The 22,070-nt window shown below is 44.3% G+C and overlaps 1 protein-coding gene across 1 annotated transcript in view; it reads right to left on the bottom strand.

Annotated features, from left to right (window-relative positions):
- BOLL (boule RNA binding protein) overlaps positions 1–22,070 on the bottom strand; it is a 97,259-nt gene that overhangs the window by 17,400 nt on the left and 57,789 nt on the right. Inside the window, exons 9-11 of the mRNA XM_090045174.1 lie at positions 21,192–21,239; positions 16,794–16,922; positions 14,762–14,860 (exon numbers count right to left, since the gene is read on the bottom strand). Coding sequence (XP_089901300.1) covers positions 14,762–14,860; positions 16,794–16,922; positions 21,192–21,239 — 276 coding nt within the window. The remainder of the gene's footprint in view (positions 1–14,761; positions 14,861–16,793; positions 16,923–21,191; positions 21,240–22,070) is intronic.

Below are 22,070 nucleotides of genomic sequence, written 5' to 3'. Positions count from 1 at the left end.
CAGGCCGTGCCCCACTGGGGCTCTTCCCTATGTAATATATGCGCCCTCTCCCGGGGCCTGTCCGATGTCCAATATACACGCCCTCTCCCGGAGCCTGCTCCAAGATACTCGCGCTCTCCCCCCACACTGGGGCCTTTGCTTGTGCCTCGTGCGCTCCTCGGCCCCCACCGGGGCCCTTGCTCGCGCTCCTCGGCCCCCACCGGGGCCCTTGCTCGCGCTCTCCGCCCCCACCGGGGCCCTTGCTCGCGCTCTCCGCCCCCACCGGGGCCCTTGCTCGCGCTCGTCGCGCTCCTCGCCTGCACTCGGGCCTTCTATACCCGACTTGGGCTTCCCAAGGTTGGGGCTCAGGTGGCCTTAGCCTCACTTGGCCCCCAGACCCGCCTTCTCGGGCCTATGCCCCAATGGGGCTCTTCCCAATTGGGGTTCCCAATTGGGGCCCGTCCTGATATCGCCCCCGCTGGGCTGGGGTCGGAACACCCCACTAGCTCTGACCCACCTTCCTGGGCCTGCACCCCACTAGGCTTGTGCCTCTCGCGAGCCTGCCCTCACTGGGGCCTTCTATGCCCGACTCGGACTTCACAAGGTTGGGGCTCAGGTGGCCTTAGCCTCATCTGGTCCCCCAGACCCGCCTTCTCGGGCCTATGCCCCACTGGGGCTCTTCCCAATTGGGGTTCCCAATTGGGGCCCGTCCCGATATCGCCCCTGCTGGGCTGGGGTCGGGACACCCCACTACGCGGCACCCTCTGTGGTGCTAGAAACTCCCCCTCTACCGGGGAGCTCCCTTGAGGCCTCCTCTACCCCTACAGCCTCGCCCGGTCCTCCGGTGTAATAATCACAACAACCCGAAACAGAAAATCAAAGCCCCTCGGCTACAATGTAAACCTTAAGCCAACCTGGCTAACCTTCTCTAATCCCTGTCAGGGTCCTCTCCACCCTGTATCCGCACGCTGGTGCACAACACTGCCCTGCCCACTCTAGCAAAGCTCTTGCTCCTTAGGCTGGCAGAGGGGAACTGGGTCTGGCCTTAGCCTTCTCTGTTTATAAAGGCCAGGCCCTGCCCCCTGGCGGTCAGCTGACACAATCAGTTGCTTTAGCAACACACATCTGTGCTGACGTATTGAATGGCAGCTAAGCCCATGTTACCATTATCAGTAGCAGGCTCCTTAGTGCCCTGCTACACACCATTCTCTAGTAGCAGGGCACCCTGGTGCCCTGCTACAGTATCACTAGACAGTTTAATGAAGAATGAAGCAGACTACTCTTTCATCTTCAGAAAGTATCATTCATCCCTTTGGGATGTTCAGGTATACATAGGAGCAGACATGTGCAGCACATATCAGCTATGTATTGGGGGAAAAAACAGGAAGGAAGAGTTGTTGGCTTAGCTGGAATTCTATGGATATCTATGTAAAGCTTGGTCTGTCTCATCTATTACCCTTCTTGGTGAGGTGACAGCATTGGTGACCTGTAAGAGGTGCATGTGCACCACCTGCAAAAAGCACCACAGACGCTACCGGTGGTTGCCAATCTCCCCCACTGCCGATACTGCCGGTGGCGTCTGTGGGCAGTTCATGATTGCCACCGCCAGTGTCCGTGGGTGGTCAGTAACCACTAGATGGTGCTCGCCACTCCCCCCACCCCGGCCACCAACACTGCTGTGGCCACCTGTGGGAACTTGCCGCTTGCCACTGGGGTAATGTGGCGTTCATGGGTGATAGCTATCAAGATGACCCTCTTCATATGGACCTTCCCCTTTTGGAAAAAGAAATCTGGGACCTTGGAACTGGTGGCAAACTGATCTACAGTTGTATCAGATCTTTGGTGAAGTATTAACTTAGTGACAGATGTCAGCAATGACTACTCTTGATTGGTAATGAATTACCCACATATGAAATCTCGCAAGTCACTGCTGGTTTTCAGAAAGTTCAAGGTTTTAAGGGTTACCCAATAAAGGTTGCATATGTCCCATAGTTTGAATGTCAATTTTAGTTATTTCCTGATAGTGGAATGGATGGAAAGGAAAAGCTGAAAGAACTAGGGTTCAAAGAATTATGTGGAAAGGCTGAAAGAACTGGGGTTATTTAATCTGGAGAAGAAAAGATTGACAGAGGATTTCGTAACTGTCTTCAACTAGTGGAAGGGTGATTATATAACTGATGGATTTCTCTGTGGCTGTAGGGAATAGGGCTAGGTGTAACTGCCTCAAACTTCAGCAAAGGAAATGTAAATAGGAGATTAGGAAGAACTTTCTAACTATGATGGTGGTGACCACTGGAACAGGCTACCTAGACAAGTTGTAGAAACGCCATCCCTAGAAATTTTCAAGAGAAATTTAGACAGACACTTGGCTGGGATTTTTCAGTCAGCGATAATTCTGCCTTGAGCAGGGGGCTGGACTAGATGACCACATAAGGTCCCTTCCAACTCTATGATGCTATGGTGATGTGCAAATATAGGCTTGCTAAACAGACACAAACTAGTCTTGAAGTGATGGAATGATTAAGTCATGCATTACCATCAAGCAGTAGCATACATACTGGTTCAGTCTGCTAAGGTCTAGGAACATATCAAATCTTCCTTAAGGGAAATACTTAAGGGAATAAAGTACCTCATCAATCGTAATGGTAAATAAGTCATGATACCGGAGAACAGTTGCTCCTGCAGCATTATGGTTATGACTATGTTTTGAGTCGTGGACTGATTGGTTATAGAGCTGTGCTGACTACCACTTGCCATTCCATAATGGAATTGATCAGTTCTTCCTTGCAGTGTTCCGAGAAGCTGAAAAAGTCAGGGAGTGGTCCCATCCCACATAAGGAAACTACCTCAGAGGACAGTATGAGGCCATAGGAGGCCACTGGAGTAGGCAATTCTGCCAAAGAGGCCCTGTTGTTGGGGACCCTGCTCTTCTGGTTCCTCTGTTCTTTCTTGGACCACAAGAAGATAAAGCAACACCAGCATGAAGTATGAACATGCTCAAAGCCACTAGTGGGACTTGATAGTACCTCTCCACTCTCTTCAAGCTTGCAAAAAGCAAGGCTTGAGTATATCATAAATTCTTCACAAGGTCAAGGTAATTTTTGTGGGCATGGAGAAACAAAGATTTAAAAGAGGCTTGCATATTTTCTAGGCCCATCACTGTCTTAATTTTAGAAGTATCCAATGTCTTCAACAACAGTTTCTGAAATGCTTGAAAATTTTGACCAACCCTTCTCATGACTGGGGTAATGGGGTACAATGAGAATGGAGAATCTTGTGCACTCTGCACCTCTTTAGGAGGAGACTCCTTGAGTATCAGTAAAGAGACTGGTTATCAATACTGACAATTTCATAGATTTCATAGACATTAGGGCTGGAAGGGACCTTGGAAGATCAGAGTCCAGCCCCCTGCCCAGGGTCAGGAAGTCAGCTGGGGTCATAGGATCCCATCAAGATAAACATCCAAATTTCTCTTGAAGGCATTTAAAGTATGTGCTTAAACCACCTCCAATGGCAGGCTATTCCAGACCTTGGGGACTCAGACAGTAAAGAAATTCTTCCTTATGTCCAGCCTGAAATGGTCTTGAAGGAGTTTATAACTGTTTGACCATGTCATCCCTTGGGGGACTCTGGTGAACAATTGTTCCCCCAGATACTGGTGATCCCCTAATAAACTTATAGGTGGCTATCAGATCGCCCCTGAGCCTGCACCTTTCCAGGCTGAAGAGTCCCATAGCTCTCAGCCTGTCCACATAAGTCTGTTTTCCTGACCCCTGATCACGCGCGTGGCTCTTCTCTGAACTCTCTCAAGCTTCTCCACATCCTTTTTGAATTGTGGAGCCCAAAACTGGATGCAGTACTCCAGCTGCGGCCTCATCAACGCTGAGTAAAATGGGAGAATGACGTCCTGGGATTTGCTTGAGAAGCATCTATGGATGCAAGCCAGCATTTTGGTCACTTTACTAGCCGCAGCATCGCATTGCAGGCTCATGTTCATCTTGTGGTCAATGATGACCCCCAAGTCTCTTTCTTGCATAGTGCTAGTCAGCATAGCACTGCCGAGCCTATAAGGATGCTGCAGGTTTTCCTTCCCAAGGTGGTTTATCAGGGATCCAATGTTGCCCTTGATTTTCCTCCAGCTCCCCACATATCTAAAAAATGTTATTATCCTTGATACTTGTAGCTGGTTGGAGTCAGCCTTGGCTTTCCTGGTTCTCTCTCTGCAGGTCAGACCAGTGCGGAATATTCCTCCTTGGAGGTGGATCCTGTCCTCCATCCTTTGTAGTTCTTTTTTTTCAGCCGCAGGAGGTCTGCTAGTTCCCTGGAGAGCCAAGGGGGCTGCTGTGCCCTTTTGCTGCCTTTACTCCAAGACGGAATACCATTAGCTTGTGCGTGGAGGATCGTTCCCTTGAGGAGCCACTCTTCCTGAACTCCCCTCCCCTTGGGGTTGTGGTCCCTTGGGGTCTCACTGACAAGCCTCCTGAGCTTGTCAAAATCAGTTTTCCTGAAGTCAAGGACTTTCATATTGCTGACTGACTCGCCAGCTTTACGGTGGATGGTGAAGGTGATCAGCTCTTGGTCGCTGTCACTCAGCTTCCCAACAATCGTTAGGTCACTGATTAGGTCGTCCCCAGTTGCCAGTACCAGGTCGAGCAGCGCTTTACCTCTCATTGGCCCGTAGACTTATGTCAGATAGAGGTCATCCACATATAAGAGGAAGCTTTGCAACCACTCAGATTTAGCTGAGTGCTCTTCCCACAAGATGTTTGGGTAGTTGAAGTCTCCCATGACAACCATGGGATCAATAATCAAGTCCTTCTCATCTTTGTGAAGACATGTAACAGACAGACTCTCACTATGCCTAAAGAAGGGTGTCTGTGCCGGAAAGCTTGCAAAAAACAGTTTTTCCAACTATTTAGCTGGTCTAATAAAAGATATCACATCTACCCAAAGAAACTCGTCTGCCTGTGTCCTTAAGACGAATGCAGCCACAGCCAACAACCCTAAAGACACTTGTTCCAGCTCTTGTGAAAAGGTAGCTTTGAAGAATGGGTATTACTATGGTGGCAGAGTGTATTGCCACTGGTCAGACTGTGGGTGATTCACCTACTGCCAATCCTCCACTGGACTATGATATAAGATGCCTTTGGAACAGGGGCACTCAACCCTGGCCTCTGGGCCAGATCCAACTTGTGAAGCCACATTATCTGATGTGTGGATTCTCTATAGGTTTGAAAATGTGGTGGTGCAGAAGCAGTGGCAACTAACTGCCATTCCCCTGCTGTCTGATTTCTGGACCTAAGGGGATCTCCACAGGCCAGAGCATGGATCTACACACTGGATTTACTACACACAGCCAACGGGGGCAGTGCATGGCCAAGTGAGGCCAATTGAGGCAGTACAGAGTTGGGGTGGGGGGCAATCAAGATAGTACAGGGCTGAGTTGGTTGGCATAGAGTGGCACAGGGCCTAATCCTGACACACGGGGCCCAATCTAGCCTGTGGACTGGCTCCTGTTGGGACCCAGAGGCCTTCAGGCTTGGGTTTGACCTTTGTGCTTAACTCAAGATGCATGCTTAGCTTGAACTGTGGTCAAGACCTGCACCCAGTGAAAGGAACAGATGGAAAAATAATGGCCCTGATTTAAAACAAATAAGGAACTTGGCTAACTAAATTGAATAGACATAACTTGGGCAAAAGAGGAACAGTCAGAGCAAACCCTACCCCCAGCTAAGAACAAAAAGATTACCTCAGAACAGAAAATTCCAGTTAAAGGTAGCCATTTTTGGCAAACAGAAGCAAGATTATTAATATGCATCAGAAGGAAGGCTAAGTTAATTTTATGTATTAAAAATGCAAGCTATATGGTCTATAAAAAGAGAAGTGAATGTACCTTTTGGAACACTCCTGAAGAAAGCCTGGAGATACTGTCACTGATCCAAGATCCTGGCTTGACATAAGACATGGGAACCAGGAGCCCCAGACAACAAACACTTCATGGCCTAATCAACCAATGAAGCTGTGTTTGTAACATTACAGGGTGGTGAGTATCTGTTTTGATTAGCTACAAACCTCAATTTTTAAACTACTACTTCTACTTCAATTTTAATTAGAATTGTATGTTATGATTTGATAAACTTGTTTTTAGTTAGAACAACCATGCCTTAGTCTCTTTGCCTGGTATAAGACCCAATATAGCATCATAGGGACACAACACCCCATGCCAGTTATCCAGCTTGCAGGACCAAAAGATTGAGCACTATTGCTCTGGAATACTCTCTAGATTAGAATGTCTGTCCCTCAAGAGAGATTCTTGTTGGAAGCAGAGGAGTAGCCCACTGATGGAGACAAATATTCCCTGGGAATGGTAGAACCATATATATTGCAGCTTCTGATGATGCTATTCACACTGAGGCCAGCACTAGTATCAGGAAAATGGATAAACTGGATCATCAAAAGACGTATTTTGGTACTGGGGAGTATTCATGCCAGATTCAGTATGAATCAGAGTTTTGGTATCAATGCTGTCTATGGTGCAGAAACTTCCCAAGGCCTTTTTCACTGTTGGAACCTTTCCTCCCTTTTCTAGAAGGGTTTGGAGAAGTTGTCTTTACTCTTTTGGGGCTTCTTCACAAGAGAGGCAAGATGCCATATCTGAGCTCTGTTTGTAGACAGTATGGGAGAATAATTAAGCACCCACAGTGCCCAGCATGCAAGGTGGTCTGCCTGTCCTGGGATCACAATGAGTGCAAATGTTCTCTGCGCTGGAGATGCAGTGTCAAACAATATGTGTGACCTCCTCAGAGAAACCCTCTTTTCAAGCTCTGCTCAGCGAGTAGATACACCTGAATCATTACCATGTGGTTTGAAAGCTACAACAGAGCCCCCAAAGACAACAGTAAATTTTCTATCGCTATGTCCACTGTTTTTTCCTAAATATATTTTAGAGAACAAGAATCCATGAAAAACAGTTGAATGTTCTATTCCACAGCACAGACTTCAAGAACAGGATTACAGGAAGACTAAGGCTAGATATCAGGAGGCACTACTTCACGGTCTGGGCGGCTAGGATCTGGAACCAACTTCCAAGAGAAGTGGTGCTGGCTCCTACCCTGGGGGTCTTTAAGAGGAGGTTAGATGAACACCTTGCTGGGGTCGTTTGACCCCAGTAATCTTTCCTGCCATGGCAGGGGGTTGGACTAGATGATCTACTCAGGTCCCTTCCGACCCTAGAAACTATAACAAACCCAGTAAAATTCAATTAGTCTTTGGTAAGGATGTAGAATTCTAGACATATTAACTGAAAAATCTAAAAACTCATACTTCTCTCAGCAACTGACATTGAATTATTATTTCTCTGCAGCTAACTGGAAAGTAGAGGGAGTAATACCTACAACCTCAAGGAAAAAAACAACCTTCTAACAGGAACATCCTGCACATTTCAGAAAACTACCCTAGACCTTTGAAAAACTGTTTAAGAAATATTGCATTGTTTTTTGAACATTGCAACCTCATGGTTCATGCTTCTAGGACTCGCAAAACATCCTTAATCACAGACATACAGTATCTTTCTCTCTGATCTCACATGCCTTGAGGGTCTATAACCACTTTTAGTTCAAGTGTTGCATCTCTTCTTATTTTGTGCAATCTTCTTCCACCTTGGCACATCTTTGCCTATCCCTTCTGATTAGTTTTTGTTTCCCTCCCAGACATACAATATATATCACATAACTATTCGGTGCTAAATATTCAGAAGAAAAGGAAGACAGATGTTCTTTCAACCTATCAATGAAATACCTTTTGGCCTAATGCTTTGGGCTTAGAGCCAAAAAAATGATGAATTCTGCTTTCCCCTCATGGAGTGAAAAGTGTTAACAATTTTGTATACTTCACAACTGTTACTACTGAATGAGACCCCAGATCTCTACTTTAGAACCCTCAAGTATTATTCTCCATTTTACAGATAAGACAACTGGAGATCTGAGATGACATACAAGATCACTTCTAATAGTCTGAAATACAGCTTGATTTTCAGGAGCGCAGACATAAGTCTCATCCCTCAAACAATATTAACTTTGAGAATGAATGTCAAACCTATATTGCCAGGCTATAGTATCTGAAAAACAGAACTACTCTTGCATACTCATCTTCTTCAAGCACTTTAAGACACAAGATCACTTGCATTTAATGTTCTTTATAATAAATACTTAGATGTGGGAGGGGTCAAATAAGTTATCCACAATGAAACTTCTTTTTCTTTGGAGGAGTGGAGTGTTAGGATCATTACAGAATTACTTATAACAATTACATTAAAACTATTCTATTGAAGTTGCAAAGTCAACTCTCAAAAGTTGAGAAATACCAAAATTAAGGTTACCCTTATAATTCACTTACAGTTTCAATGTACATCATTATATCTACATACTCATACATCAAGGACAACACAAAAGGGAATATTTTGTCATTTTTTACTCAAATTGCAGCATTTATTCTCTCATAAAGAGTTCAATAGTTACCATTCCTTTGCCTCCTCTACAATATGTAACTGTAATATGCTCAATGTTGTTGAAAGTTACAAGAAAGTCCTATGGTGCAGAACACTGCCTACACCAGGGGTAGATAAAATACACGCTATGAGCTATATCTGGTTCACAAAAGGATTCAATCCAGCCTGTGGGGGGTCACTTCTTAGCCCTGCCCAGCTCAGGCATGGGGGACAGCCCGGGCCATGGCATGTGTGGCTGGTCCCATCAGCCCCAGGCACACGGTGGGGCTAGGGCTGGGGCTGGAGCAGTGTAATGGCTGGACTCATTTTCAGGTAGTCCCTGCACCAGACCCAGTCCCTTGCCAGGCCCCCAGCCCATCCAAACTGCACCTACAGCCAGAAACACTGGACAGAGCCAACAGGTAAGGTCTCTGGAGACTGGCCCAGGACCTGCGCAGACAGGGCACATGCCTGGGCGGATAGGATGGGGTCATGAGCAGACAGGGAGTGGTCTCCAGGAGCAGGACAGGCAGGTGGCGTTGGGATTGTGATATGGGGGTGGGAACAACATAGGGCTAGGGCCCAGGGCAGAACTGTTGTCTGTAGGTCCCTGCAATGGGTATTGGCTCCACAGTCAGGGGCATGTGGGCAGCAGAAGGCAGCTCTGCCCCAGGCCCTTCCTCACACTGTTACTGCCCAGTGATCCTGATCCCTGCTCCATGCTATCTGCCCAACTAAGCATGGGGCAGAGCCACTTAAGAAGTTTTTTTGAGCAGTTGGGTGGGTGGGGAGTGCTGCTGATCTGGCCTGTGACAGTTCACCAAAACTCCTTAAGTGGCCCTCCCCAAATCATTGCTCGCCCCTGGCCTACACTGCCAGCAAAGCAGACAAAACATGAGCCTAATTCTCAAAACGGACTCTCAATCCACTTTTAAGACCTCAGTTATTTATAAAACCCTGAATTACTTGGGTGCTAGTTAGTTCTGCATTACCTTTCATTCTATGCCACAGACTTTCAGCTGCAGAGCTCTTCCTATATGTTCCTACTGTAGTTCTACAAGAGGCAAGAAACAATCTATTTTCAAAGGTTTTGGCTTAGAATTTTCTCCATTTTACCATCCATCACATCCAATTTTGTTCTTTTTAACTCCTATATCATATATCTATGTTCCATAATGACTGATGCAACATAAGAACACACATATAGTATAAGTTTATAAAATGCACTGGATGGTAAACTCATAACATACTCTCGCTCAAAATCTGAGTATTATGGGTGGGTAAGGTAAATAAAGAAAAACCTTCCAGACCTGCTGGGTCAAAAAATAAAATCAGATCAAAGTTGTCAATACAAGCTCAATTTTATAAACTAAATGAACTAGAGATTTATGTAGCTTATTAGGAATACTAGAAACTTCTGAAACCAACAGTGAGCTGAACTGACTAAGTGATTGAACAGGTTCAATCCTGGGATCCTAATTAGCACAAAAGATGTGAAAAATGGAAAGTGTTAAGGAAAAAATAACAAAAGTAATGAGGAAGCAGAGAGAAAATGACTCAAAATGAAGGATTAAGAAAGTTATATTTGCATAGCTCTGCCCTCACAGTCAGTACAGGCTACTCTAAGAAAAAAAGGAATTGCTCATATTCACTGCCAAAATGGCATCTTCTACGCAACCCCCACCCAAAAAAATCTTTGCCCCCTTTCCCCAAAACGGTCAAACAAAAATCCACATAACAAAACTAGAGAAAAATTACATGTAGCGTAGAAAATATTCCTATAAAAGCAGGGAAAAACTGAATTAAAAATAACTTACTGCTTACAAGATGAAAAATTGAGAATTGCATATTAGCCATACTAAAATTCTCTCTTACCATCAGTGTAAGAAGGGAAAAATCCTCCCACAACAACTGTTTGAGGACACAGACATCTGTTACTCTAAATAGGGATATGCGATTACACCTGATGGCATCTATCTCATCTAGAAATTAACCTAACAGCTGAACTTTATTATAAATACTAACAATTTTTTTAAAGAAACAAATGAATGTAATTTTAGAATGATTTGCATTCATTGGATAAAGTAAAAATATGCTTATTTCCTATGTTATGAAAATCACAGAAATCAGTATCTTTAGTTCTGCATGCTAGTAGAAAGTAGGAGGTGAAACAGATTATCATCATCATGTTACTTAATGGTTTTAGGGCAGTGATGATTTTGCAGAACCTAATAAATATAAACATCTAAGTTTACTTTACCCATCTGAATTACATGTATGAAAGTATAAAAAAATAAAGGTGAGGTAGAGATGGAACAGATATTTCTTGATTACATGAGAGAGGCAAGGATTTCTTAGGGTGGTATCTTTTATTGGACCAGCTACATAGTTGGTCCAATACAAGCTATCACTGTAAGAAATCTCGCATAATTTCTGGACCATCACGGCTACAAAAATCACTCTTACACCAACTGATTGTATGATTCACACTAAGCATCTATTGCCTTCTTTTATTCTAGCTCTCCCAATTTTATTTCAACACAACATTTAATACTCTAGCCCCCTCTGCTGAATATATATTGTGTGTATAGGTTACACAGAGATTTTTTCCCCAGGATATTTTCTCTTTAAAAGAAATCAAGAACAATGAAGAAACAAATACAGAACAATAACAGAAAATATCTTGAAGTAAAAGTCACTGAATAAAATACAGGAACTTTTCTCACAGCAGAACCTAAACACAGAACTCATGCCAGGACTTTTCAGGTAAGTACACTAACCAAGTGACAGTTACCCTCTCCTGCTCTTCCTCTGTAACCCTATGAATCTTGAATTCCTTGCTGCAAAGCAGCACAGCTTCAAGAGGGCATCTTCACCTAGCCTAGCCAACAGCCTATTTGTCAGGGCACTGTCCTAGGAGGTAGAAGCTGTGGGTTTGAATATCCTGAGGTTGACTCTGAGTCCAATTTGCTGACTGAGTGCTTTAATTACTACATATTATATAAAAGGTGGGCATTACCACCATTTATGCTGCTACATTTTGAAAGAAAGTGACCATAATTGCATTTTGTGAAGGTCCTGGTCCTTTTAGTATGTTAGGCCTCCTTTGGGGAATGTCTAGCAAATTGGGTCCCTTAGAAGACTTAGCAATCCTCCACTTATGGTCTGGATCCTGATCAGGCTTAGCTGACAGACACATACCAAGCTGTTCAGACTGCAGCAGTTCTAGGAATGTATAGAAGCTGAACTTTAAATAACCTAGGGAACTTTCAAGTCAAACAGGCAGTTGTCTACTGTGTTCAGGGGCCTCCAGGATTAGGCAGTATATGAGAGGGGTCTTCTGGATTTCAGTTCTGTTCTTAGGTGCTTCAGTTGACCCATAACCCGTATTAGGTACCTAAATCCTTTACTGTCCCAGATACTTCAGAAAACGATGAAAGAAACTTCCAAGTGGATAACTGACACACAATCTGCCTACAAGACAAATTACTTCCCAACCCTAGAGCATTAGCAGTTGATGCTTAACAGCATAAAGATTTATATGCCATCTAACTTGCTTCTAAAACTATATGAAAAACTGTAACTCATTATCCATACCATGTATAATTCTTTAAAATTTATTACTGAATACTTGGTTTCAATTATGTTATTCCTTCTTCCACAAGACCTCCATATGGGGTAGGTGAAAGCTGGGGGAAAAAGGGAGTGAGACAGGCAGGGACCAGGTTTCTCTGAACTCTATCTTTGATCTATGACCTTGTATCTGCGGTCAATACCACCTCTTGACTTTGCAACTTAGACAGAGTTCTGCTGGGTTTGTGTCTGTCTTTTACTCCCAGGCATACATTCAGGGTGAAAGCTTTTTATTTTAGTAAAAATCTTTGAAGCGTGTTCCTCTTCTCTGTCTAGAAATCAAAAAAGGGCCTTCTGTGCATTGGACAGCTTACCCTATACCACTCTCTTTACTTCAGAGATTAAGCAAGGGTACAGATTTCCTTCCCCTTTTCCACAGGTGGAATAGTAGGGCTTCTTGAATCCTTTAGGCTGTGTGAGCTGCTCTTGGGCAATGAATGAGCTCTAACACTCCCTAGTCATGTTTTTGGATTGGCAACATCTTTGTGAATTACATACATACACAGGGTGTGTGTCTATAGAGCAGGGGTGAGCAATTATTTGGGTTGGAGGGCCACTTAGGGAGTTTTGGTGAGCCATCAAAGGTTGGGTCAGTACCTTCCATCCCTCCAGCAGCTCACCAAAACTCCCTAAATGGCTCTGCCCCACACTCAGCTGGGCGCATGGAATGGGACCACAGGTGGGCAGGGACTGGCATCCAGGAGCGGGACAGGCGGGTGGGGCTGGGATTGGGATCGCTGGGCGATGGCAGTGTGGGGCCATGACAGAGCTACAATCCACGTCTCACCCCTGCCTGTCGAACCAGCGCCCATCCCAGGGACATGCAGGTAGCAGATCGTGGCTCTGCCCCAGGCCCCACCCCCATGCTGTTACTGCTCTGTGATCCCAATCCTGATCCCGATCCCATCCCCATCCAGCTCCTGGGCACTGCTTCCTAACCACCCACTGACTCATCCCATCCAACTGGCCATGCGCCATGCCTGCATGGGTCCTGGGCCAGTCTCCATGGAGACCCCACCTGCCTACTCCATCTGGCACTCCGGCAGTGGGTGGAGGGCAGACAGGCCAGGGTGCCCAGGCAGCAGAGCTGGGGCTGGGTATGGCAGCAGTGGCAGAGAGTAGCAATGCAGCCAGAAGGAGCTGCTGCTGTGGAGGCTGCCTGGAAGCAAATCTGGCTACAGCACTGTCCAGCCCTGCTGGGTGCCCAGGAGTGGTGTGACTGGCCACATGCATCATGGCCCGGGCTACCCAGCGGTGCCCGGGCTGTGTGGCGCCTAGGGACTTGCCGTGGGCCAAAAGTCCTTGGTGGGCCAAATCTGACCCACAGGCCATATTTTGCCCACTCTGGTAAAGAACCTGCTCAGCCAGTGTGTAGCCTACTGAGTATGCATGGTATATACACATATGCTTATGCATCCACACTTCATGAGTATTAAGGGTAAAAACTGAAAATTACAAGCACCAAAAATGCCACTTATACAGCTGGAAAACCGCCATTTAGGTGCACAGAAGGTAAAATAATTCTACCCCTCTGTCTTCTGATATAGTAGCTAATGTTACTGAAATGCTGGATATTTTTATTGGCAGTTCATAATACCACTATATTCTTGTTTTTCTTCAAAAATCTTCTATCCAGTCTATGTACTATGTTAGCCTTTATAAATTTAATTTCAGCTCTTCTTTATTTGATACCTTAATTTCTAATAGTATTTGACAGATCATCTGAACAGAGGAGCTACAGGATGGGCGCCCCAACACCTCCTGTGTTAAAGATTGATTCAAAGAAATAACTTAATTTTTGGCAACATTTTTGTACTCATTAATTGTGAGATAGTGCTTATGCTAAGCAAGGCCTAGCATTAAGAACAATGCACTAAAACTCCCAGAGTGCTTCAAGGAGGTTGAGGAGTCAGCGATTGACATTCTGGTAATCACCTTCTGACCCTTAGATGAAAATGCTGACCTTCTGACCCTTGGACAATGATAAAAACTGCAAGCAAGCAGCTTATATTGTTAAAACAGGAAACTGCATGGCTAAACCGCAATGACGAAAAACAACCTCATAGTATGTAAGCCGTGACCTTTTAAACCTGCTAAAACAGCAAAACATAAGAATTAACATAAAACAATAAAGGTTATTGAGAATTAACATAAGAAACATAAAGGTCATTAATAATTAACATAAGCAGCGTAAAAATTATAATACAAAGCGTATCACCTGGTATTATAATATAGATAAGTTAACTAAATAACCAATAGAAGTAAGAATTAGAAATACATATGTATATGTGTTATCATATATAAGTAATAGTAAAGTTATGTTAGATGCCTCACTGTCAGAGTGTAGACAGTTTTGTATCTTTGCCTAAAAAATTAAGGGACTCCTTTTAAATGAGCTGTTGACCAGTTCTGAGACTACTGAATTGGGCAGCTGCACCTAGCCTTCGGGTTAGAAAGCAAGGGCTCGATTTGGGAACCTCGTGAACCAACAGACCCCCTTAGTTTATGGCTTTGTGAAACAATAAAAGTTTTAAATTGAACATCCAGGACTGAGCCTGTGCTTAATTCAGTCCTTATACAATTCGGCATCAAACTCGCACATTAATTACTGCCTAACATAATAAAAGGCTAACAGTAAAGAAATGACAAAACCACAGAGCTTACTTTTACAGGCTCAGGCTGCATCACAGCTGTTGGCATGGCTATGGCACTTTGGGCATAAACTTGATGATATGTTGCTTGAATTCCATGATCAGAATAGGGCTAGTATAAAAACAAAGGTTTCAAATTATTTTAAGAAATATTATAAAGCAAATTCTGTATTTGTATGTTTTTGTAAATTCAAATTCCTTAGAACTGTGGACTAAGATAACTCAAACAACTCCAGATATTTATTACTTTTTTTCCCATCCAGAACATATTTGATTTAATAGGGGATGCTTTTTAATCAACACTGAACCACATTTTTCTCTAGTATTTTATCATGATAAAATGTATACTTTTCCTTAGCTACATTTTAGTAAAAAAATTGTTGTAGGTAATTATTATTTTTAATTGAATATTGAAAAGTAGAGAACAAATTGCTGTCATAAATTTTCTAGTAGACTTTTTCTTCAATCATTATAATCAAATAAATTCTAAATAACCTATATATTTTGGCATTTGATTTTGTTTTTATCATAGAAAACCAGATCTCCCCTGCTCCCTTCACTCAAAAGGATATGGGTCCAGGTGCAGCCACAGGTGACTCATAGGGGGGCCACATGCCCCCCTGAGATTGGCCCCCATCTTGGCACTGCTTAGGATGGGGCAGTTTTTTTTGCCGTACAGACCAGCAGGGTGTGTGTGTTGTGGAGGGCAGGGGGGCAGCACAGCACTAAGCCACAGTACAGAAGTATAGGAGTGGATATTGGGTTTTTGGCCCACCCCTGGGCCCACCCACAAATTGTGCTCCCCCAGACTCAGGAGGCACCAGCCACCCCTAGCTGCAGCTGTTTCTGCCACTGCTTTGTGGCACTAAGCAGCCCTGATATACTGTTGCCCCTCATTCCCAAGCCACAGTCCCCAAAGCTCTGCTGATGCCCCTTGCTCATGACCCACAATCCCTAGCTCTGTCAGTGCCCCTCATTCCCAACCTACAGCCTTCTGGCTCTGCTGGTGTCTTTCACTCCTGACCTACTGTCCCTTGCCCCCAGACCCAAGCCCCGCAGTGTGCGAGAAGGGGGTCGGTGTGGGCACAGGTGATGCAGGGAGGGTATGTGCTTCCCCCTCCCCCCACCATCCCTGCAGATTTCTGTGCCCAATGGGGCACAGGTGCAGCCTGGCTGGACCAGTTCCAGGCAAGAGTTGCCTCTGTGGCCTAGGGAGCAGAACTTGGAGCAGGAGGGAGTGCCATGCCATCACGGCTGTCAGGGTGAGGTGAGGTGAGGCGGCATGGAGATGTTCTCCCTGCTGCTGCCAGGAGGGCAACAGGATCCTCACCTTGGCAGCCATGGTGGCACAGTGCTCCCTCCCACACTGGGTCCAGTCCACTGGGTTGTGGAGGTGGCTCCTGCCCAGAGCTGGTCTGGCCAGGCTGTAGTCCTTCACCCTGCTGTGGGCACAGAGATCTGGGGAGGGGGTACTCCTCCCTGCTCCTCCCAACGTGTTACCTGTGCTCCCCCGACATTGCCTGTGGCCCCCCCATTCCTCCACCCCCACAGACTTACCTGGAAGGAACTGCTCTGTGCTACCCTGCCTGACTGTCAAGTGCATGAGCACATGCACACATGCATGTGGTACCCTGCCCCCTCAAGCTCCAAGCAGCCCCTTGAAGGCTGGAACTCTGCTAGCCTGCAAGGGGAAACCCACCATTTCTTGTTTTTCTCCTTCAAAGGAGAACATCTGCGGTTTTCCACGGCAAATGGAAAACCCAGATCCCTGGTGATAACTTTTCAAAATATTTTGGAATTCAATACTTCTATTTATAAGCTGTGCCAGAAACTGTGGATGAGCACTCATGACACTTGTTTGAAATGGCTCAAATAACACAAATGTGGATGTGGCGGGAAAAGCTCAAGGATTCTTATATTTATGCAGTACAACTGGCACAGTTACATTGAACTGTTTTTGCTTAAATTGAGTTTAAACTAGGTCACCTGAAAAAGTTTCATTTTCTACTGTACATAAATTGTAGGCAAATGTTTAATAAACATACCTCAGGAACAGTAGCTTCCATTAGAGATAGAGAAGGAGGCATGCATCCACCATCCTGTGAAATTTCTACTGGCTGATAAATAACTTCAGATGGATGCAGATAAAAGAATGAGGCCGATGAGGCAGGAGACTGAAATAAAACAAGTTATTTAATAAAATTCCATGATTTACACATTAGATTTATTGACAAGGTTTAATTTAGGTTACTGAACTCTGTACGCCATAGGCAAAAAGCAACAAATTAAAAGGTTTAAAGAAACAATGAAAACTAACATTTGGGCACCTAAACGTTTCAAGTTTTCAGAGATTAAACTTGCTTCTGAGTGCCCTTCCCATTTTTCCTTGTCACAGTCATATTTTATTTATTGTGCTTCTTTTCTGCTATATGAAAGATGTGCATTAACAAAAAAGGAAGCAACTGATGGACTGACTATACATGGGAAATAATTAGATTAATTTTACTAAAAGTACTGTCAAAAGCATGTAATCAACAAATGAAAAAGGGGAAATAGTTTTTCCTTTAATTACTCAGTTTTACTTATCTTACATGCTACAGCAAGGCTATTGAGTAAATAATTTTCAGATGTAAGTGTAAATTTTTAACTTAAACAGGGGTGTCAAACAGCTTGTAGAGAGACCAGATCTGGGTCACAGAGCAGCTGACTCTGGCCCATGGATCTCCTTGTGGGCCAGGAAATTTGGCGATGCAGCTAGCAAGCGGCAGGGCCTGCTGCCAAATCCCAGGCTACACACTCTATTGACCATGGCCTTCAGCAGTGAAAGGACAGCAAAGGCTGTGCTGACATAACCCTGATTACCCTGCAGCTGTTTGGCCCACAGTCTCTGGCCCCCACTGCTTGCGCTGCCTCTGCTGCTGGCCCTGCAGATCCAGCCTGAAAAAGCTCCATGGTTTATATCTGGTCTGGGGTAAATTTGAGACTGCTGTATCATGTTAATCCCAGATATGGTTTATAAGTCTTCTAAATATAATAAAAGTGAACTACTGTGCTTTTAAAAAATGTAAATAAAATATAAAAAGTTAAGACTCTAAATCCATAAACAGAATACACATTTAAAATAACATTATAAATACATTATAAAAGTAAATTGAAAGTTTTGAGTTTTTTTTTAACTGCAAAAACAAATGGAGTTCTTAATTTATCCTGTGGATATATGTGAAGGCAGAAGAGAAGGCTTTGTATATTTGTAATATATCATGACTTCCTACAACAGAAACATGAAATCCTGAAATACAGTTGTGGCATTTATTCAAAAGATAAAATAATTTTCAAAACATTAAAAAACATTCATTTATAATATCTAGGTGTTTATGTTCATTTAGGTTCTCACACTGTTAATGTTTTATGGTATTATGAAGGTGTTGATAAAGAGTTAAGGCTTCGTTTCCTATCTGGTTTCATATCTCAACAACAAATTTATAGACCCATTCACAACATGTAATATAATGTAATAAATATATTAATTCTAACGTTCTGATGTAAAATGAGTACTAACCTGTATATATTGAAATTAACCATGTTGCTTAGTGTACAAGGCAGTAGGTAAACTTATAGAGCTAAACTAAACATTCATGCTTATAAATCCTTAAAAACAAAAAAGTTTGTACAACTGTGTAAGAAGTTAGAATTGGTCCAGGCCATAAAAACTTGCAGATTAAGTCCCTTAGCCTGCATGAACAACTAGCACAAACCTCTGTGCCTATGCTAAGGTCTATGTTATAGTACACAGTTCAAAAGTCCAGGCTACTTGATCCCAACAAAAGATAAGGCCTGAAAGAGATTTTTATATTTAGTGATTTATGAAGTAACAAAACCATAAACTGTTTATAGTAGAAAATCAATTCTTTAAGCACATCTTACACTTCTCAAAATGAACTCAATTCAGGCAGTTTTCAATATTGCTTAGAAGAGCAAAAGCATTGCAAAATTAAGTCCTATTCCAGAATTCTCATGCTCCCTGAAGAGCGTATAGTAACATGGTCAGCTGTTCCAGTATTGCCAGCTTGTCTTTGCATGAAATAGTTCCACCTTGAAAAGGGAGTTTCTGTCCTGTAAGACAGTCCTTAAGAGGGAATCTCAAATATGTGTGGTCAGATAAAAAGTGGCATTGTTCAGATTCCACTTGCATTGGTGTATTTGTTTTCTGCTTGGCAAATTGGTTACTGTGTTCAATGAACCTTTGATATGAACAGCTTTCATTGAAAAACTTCTCCACTATTCCATAGAGAAAAGTTCCTTGGGAGAACAGGACTTTATTTGCCCCTTCTGATTTTATGACATTACTGTAATATTATTGGTGAGCTCTGAAAGTCTGGATGTGACATTCACGGTATACAAGTCCTCTCTTTGACTATAAGCCCCCCTCTACACATGCAGATAAAGGTGCAATGGGATCTAATGTAGGGGTAGGCAATGTGTCAGAGCATGGCAAGTGAAGGCATTTTGCTTGGTGCACACACCTCAGAGAAGGGACCAGGGCTGCACTGCCACAACAAGGATCAGGTCCCTCACATCTCCCCAGCTGACTGCCGCTGGCACACCATCTTACAAGTTAAGGGTGGAGGCATTTTTGGCACTCTGCCCAAAACACTGGCAACCCCATATCTAACATATGATCCATTGTCTTTTGCCAAACCACGTGTGTATGTACAATCGTCTCTCGCCAAGCCACAGATGTATGGCAGAAAGCGTGATTGTGGGTTCGTGCATTAGCTCCAACTGCACCTTACTGCTGGTGTAGGGGGCTTCCAGCCACTATACCCACAAGCTAACAGGGCTTGGATAAAAATCCCCAACAGAAGAGCAGGAACAGAAAAAGCAAACATGCTTCCTAAGCAAATGAAGCCATTTTAGCAACAGAAATGAAAGAACTAGAGAGATGTCTCTCCTTAAGATCTTGGAAAATCCAGAGTTCAAAGAGATAGTGAAGCTGTGGATGTGAATGGTGTTTAGCAGCATGTGTGCTTTCCATTGATTTAGAACTCTCTAGGGCAGGGGTGTCAAACTCATCTGGCCCCATGGGCCTGAAGTGTCACAGGGCTGGACTTACGGGCCAGATCAGGCCCACAGACCTTGCCTCCACATACCGGATTCAGTGCTCACTCAGGCTGGTCCAAGACTGTGTCACACATGGTGCCTGCTCCAACCAGTCCAGGATTGCACTGAATGCAGCATGTAATCCAGAACCATGCCTCATGGCACCCATTCCAGCTAGTTGGGGAACTATGTTGCATGTGATGCCTGCCCTAGACTGGCCAGGGTAGATACTGCACGGTGCATGTGCTCCAAATTAGCTGGAGTGGGCACTGCATACAGTTTGCATCCCAGACCATCAGAGTGGGCACTGCATGTGGTGCAGTTCTGAACTGGCTAGAGCAGGCACTGGCAAGTGCCAGATCTATCATGTGGGGTGGGGAGGGTCCTGGACTGATCTCTGTGGGTGCCACATGCAGCATGTCATGGAGTGGCCACCACGTGACATGTAGCCTGGACCAGCTGGGATGGGCACTGTGTGTGTCACATGTCCTGGGCACTGTGCATGGAGCTAGTCTGATGTGTGCCATGAGGCATGCGGATCAACTTGAGACCAAGGGCCAGCACTGGATCTGGCCCACAGGCCGTATCTCTGACATCCCTGCTTTAGGGCATATTAAGAGTGAAGTCATGCCATGCTGTACCATATTGATGTGCAGAGATGACCCAAGCAGGGTGCAGGGCCCGAGACAAATCAGCCTGAGTGGGGTCCTGCTCCATGACACAAGGAAGCTGGTGGCAGGGACGGGGGTTGCAAATGGCCGGATGTGAAGCTGGTGGTAGTGCGGAGTCGCTGTGGCAGCTCCGCTCAGTGGAGCCCCCCAAAGCACAGGGTGGTCACCCCAATTCACGCCCCCGCCAGGGATGGCCCTGCTGATGTGAAAGACGCTGGAGGAAGTCTAGTAAGTAGACTAGTGAGTCTGGAAGAGCTGAGGCATTAGCTCAAGGATCTAGGCAACCAGACCGCAGGGTGCTACTGCCAACCCCCAGAAATTTCACAGCTTTCTTTCTGTTCCAAGATACTAGGTCCATAGGCAAAGTGACAAAGTGTTTGTCTTGATGCTTTCCTTAATAATTCAAAACACCTCATTGATGAACCCCCATAATTAGATCTGATATTTTAAAAATTTATGTTGTATGTTTTCCTTGATATCAGGGAATACTACTGGGACACTTGTGAGATGCAACATATTAACTAGGCTGGTTGCTTACAAACAGCCCTGGAAAATTTCATTTTACCTTTTGAAATATGTACAAGTGATATAAAAAACTGGAAAAGCATATAGTGTGTTCAAATTAACAGTCACAAATGATGACCGAATGCTACAATTTTAAACTAGATTTACCTGAGGAACACTCCACTGCCACTGCCCAGGAAGACACTGCGCCGGGGCCTACATTTATAAAAACAAGATAGTATATTGCTTCCATAATTCAAACACTTCCACACTGAAGCTCAAAAACCTTTCAAATACACTGTTTTCAAATTAAAGAGTTGTATAACATTAGGAACTGCTAAGGGCACAAATAGAAAACTAGAAAAGTATCTAATAACATTTGTGCATACAACACACACCTTTCCCCCAAAAAACCAGCTGCTGGAAACTGGTGTGAACACTATATGTGAGAAATATGGTAAGAGCAGGTTCTGCCACTTACTGGATAAAACTAAAAGTAAATTCTGTAGTCATCCACAGGGAGCAGAACAATGAACAGGCCTCCCAGGCTGCCGCCACTCAGTTATTTACTACAGAGAAAGATGTTTTTGAAAAGCAAAATGAATGGGGGTGGGGAAAAAAAGGTGTGTATTATATTCCAGGAAATGTTGTACGCAAGAAAACATAGTAAATCTGAACTTAGCTCCAGATGCACAAAAGCACTTTATGGGACTTTGGTGCCTAAATGACTATGAAGATCTGGACCATGTGTTCTACTGCCTTTCGATGGGCTTATAGGTTAGCCATAGAGATGCACCAATATAGTCGGTCTATATTGGATTGGCACCGAGAAAAGGAAAATTGACATTATTGGCAATCGGCCTTTTTTGGCTGGTATAGCCAATAATTTCACCAAAAAATGTTGCTGCAGCCTGGCAGCTTGGAAACTAGTGTCCAGCAGGTAAGTTTGTGGGGGGAAGGGGTGTTTGTGGGAGGGAGGGGCGAATCGAGGCCCTCACAGTGAGGGAGGGAGTGGGCCTGGGGCAGGGACAGATGCTGCCCAGCTGG

This window comes from Crocodylus siamensis, chromosome 4, assembly GCF_052110815.1.
Source record: "Crocodylus siamensis isolate JL-2025a chromosome 4, ASM5211081v1, whole genome shotgun sequence".
Lineage (NCBI taxonomy): Eukaryota > Metazoa > Chordata > Crocodylia > Crocodylidae > Crocodylus > Crocodylus siamensis.
Note: the sequence above shows the minus strand (reverse complement) of the source record. Positions and strands in the feature narration are given on the sequence as shown.